At 34.9% G+C, this 3106-nt stretch overlaps 1 protein-coding gene across 1 annotated transcript in view; it reads left to right on the forward strand.

The window, feature by feature from the left end:
- The first annotated feature begins 482 nt into the window (after positions 1 to 482).
- LOC101510954 (double-stranded RNA-binding protein 2-like) overlaps positions 483 to 3106 on the forward strand; it is a 5028-nt gene continuing 2404 nt past the window's right edge. The window contains exons 1-2 of the mRNA XM_004487047.4: positions 483 to 925; positions 2755 to 2974. Of these exons, the coding sequence (XP_004487104.1) occupies positions 680 to 925; positions 2755 to 2974 (466 nt within the window). The 5' untranslated portion in view covers positions 483 to 679. The remainder of the gene's footprint in view (positions 926 to 2754; positions 2975 to 3106) is intronic.

Below are 3106 nucleotides of genomic sequence, written 5' to 3' on the forward strand. Positions count from 1 at the left end.
GTAAATACTAACACTAACTATTAAGAAGAAAATTAAATGGAATTCTAACTAACTATTACAAAATCTTAGGAAAATAAAAGAGTGGCAAATGATAATCAAATACTCTCTTTAATTTTAAATATAAATAAAAGTAAGTAAAAAATAATATTTGATTAAAATTTCTTATTAAATATATTAATTTTTTTATATTTAAAAACTAAAATGAAATTAATATTTAACTTTTTCTTATATTTAATCTCAAACAATTTTTTAAATTAAAAAAAAAAAGTAAAGTGGTGACATGACATATTAATTTCACATTTGAAGTATATTAATACTAGATACAAAAAATATAGGAAAAGATCACATCCATGCAGTCTTAAATCTGCATCCCAACGTTAAGTTGACTCCCAACAACAACGCAATAAATAACCGACTAATATTTTATTTTATAATACTAATAATAATAATAATATATTATTCCAACAAATCACTAATTACTTTCTCTTTTGCTCTCTTCTCTACTTCTTCTCCTTTCCCTTTCTCTCTCATTCTTCCCTCGTCGAACCCTAATATCGCCGGTGAACGTTTTCCGGCACCGCCTCTTGCCGGAGTATCAGCTAACCCGATCTATTATCCAACCATTATTTATTTATTTATCATTAATTTAACAAAGTGAGAGTTATAGAGAGATCAGAAAATGTACAAGAACCAGCTTCAAGAGCTGGCGCAGAGGAGCTGCTTCAACCTTCCTTCTTACACTTGCATTCGTGAAGGTCCCGATCACGCGCCGAGGTTTAAAGCTACAGTTAACTTTAACGGCGAGATCTTTGAGAGTCCTCACTACTGTTCAACTCTCCGTCAAGCTGAACACTCCGCAGCTGAAGTAGCACTCAATTCACTCTCCCACCGTGGTCCCTCTCACTCACTCGCCGCTAAGATCCTCGTGAGTTTTCTCTATCTTTAATGCCGCTTTTAGTTTTAGGGTTTATGTTTTTTTTGTTCTTCAACTTAACTCGTAGATAATTCTGTGCTGAAACAAAAACAAAAAAAGCAAAAGGTTTTGCTAACGTGCGCGTGCTGATGAACCTGGTCTCTTTTTGAGTCGCGGCATAGGGTTTCGGTTTGATGAAACGCGTGTTGGAATGACCGAAGTGCCCTTGTACTTGTTGGATTCAAGGTAGGATTAGGAACAGTTTGAATTGGAAAAGGATCATGGCACTGGATCAATGTGCACATGAAATAATTCTGATGAATTGGGTTTTCAATTTCTGTGCTATTGAATTTCAATTATGGATGTTAGTTACTGAGAATAAAAATGGGTAAACCACATTTTAGTACCAGAAAGCCTATGATGTCACTTTGGTCATTGACCCAGCCAAAAATCCAAAATCATCACTTAGTTTATTCCGTGACCGTGACATTATGATGGTCAAATACCATACTATTTTGACGATAAATTGTACCTTTGAGAGACTTTTATGATAGTATGTTGTATCTTTCACGACTATTTTTGATAATTCAAGGACTCTTAGTTAGGGACTTAAGTGACAACTTTACAACATCCTACACTTTTAAGGACTACAATGGTGGTTTACTTTAATTGAGAATACTCCCCTTTTGCCTATTTTTTGGTCTAGTCTTTGGGGTTATTTAAGGAAGGAATGGCACGTCTTCTCAATCTGGTTTTTGGAATAAATCAGCAGTGGTGTTAGTTAAATTTGAATTCTTATAGATTTTATATGTTTTATAAAACCAAAACCAATTATTGTATTGGTTCATAGAGGAACCCTAGCTATGTGTGTCACGTCTCCATGTCAATAAAAAATAAAAAATAAATTAATCAGGCAATTAACAAGGAGTGTTATGCATGTGTTGTACGGGTGACATTGTTAGAAGGAAGTGTGTTTGTCACCGCAACACTTGAAGGACAAGTGTTTGTGCTTCATAAGTTGTAGATAGGTATATATTATAGAACCAGTGATCTTACCAATGATTGGTGTTGCTAAGGAAAGCTGTATAATTATTGAACTTTGCAGTTAATATCTGTCACCGTTCATATGACGTGATAAAGCAAGGGCAATCCGATGCTGTAAAGTTTTTATGATGGTGTGGAATACAGGGAAGGGTTAGACCCAATACAGATATAGTCTTTGTTAGAAACCCACATGATAGAAAACATATATCTGTGTCTAAAACTATGACTTGCATACAAAAAATGATTATTGTTAAGTTGCCGTGTTTTCTCTTTTTGATGTCAATATGCCAATGTGAAAGAAAATAAAAACAACATTGTAAACGTGATGTATTTGATTCACATTGTAATCTCAAGTACATTCTCTGCAATTTTTTCCTTTCTAAACGGTGTTTTGGTGGTGGGATATAGCCTTTGATCTTCCCCTTATCTTCTAAAGGGGAGTATGCAGGAATCCAGGCACATGGTGCAGGGCACTAGTATTTTCTCGCATGTATGCAACTATGCATTATATTTCTCTTCAAGACTCCAATATATATTATCTGCTAATCAAAAGAGAATTTCTGAGAGAAAAAAAATCAGTGCTATGAGGCTATCATAGTGCTGTGGTTCATTGATTGGTCCGTCTGACCCATTGTTGGATTTATTTTAGGCAGACTTATTCTAAAATTGATTTTTCTACTGGCCTGATATCATTGATAATATGTTTATTTATCCACATTGCTTGGCATGTCTTCTTTGCACACTTAGTAGCCTTTTGTGGATTTGTTCATATACTAATAACACTCAACATTTTTTAGGATGAGACTGGAGTCTACAAGAACCTCTTACAGGAAATTGCACAGCGAGTAGGGGCCCCATTGCCTCAGTACACAACATTTAGATCAGGCCTAGGGCATTTACCTGTTTTTACTGGGATAGTAGAATTGGCTGGAATCACATTTACTGGTGAACCTGCCAAGAATAAGAAACAAGCCGAGAAAAATGCAGCTATGGCAGCTTGGTCATCTTTAAAGCAATGTAAGTGGCTGGCTAACCTTTTGTCTGAAAAATTAACCGCAATTTGTGGAAATACATGGATGTTTACATCAATTTGTCCTCTAAATATACATATGCATAGACTACAAAGCCAATACCTAAGTCCAGCCTCTT

The sequence above is a fragment of the Cicer arietinum genome, chromosome 1 (assembly GCF_000331145.2).
Source record: "Cicer arietinum cultivar CDC Frontier isolate Library 1 chromosome 1, Cicar.CDCFrontier_v2.0, whole genome shotgun sequence".
In the NCBI taxonomy this organism is placed as follows: Eukaryota; Viridiplantae; Streptophyta; class Magnoliopsida; order Fabales; family Fabaceae; genus Cicer; species Cicer arietinum.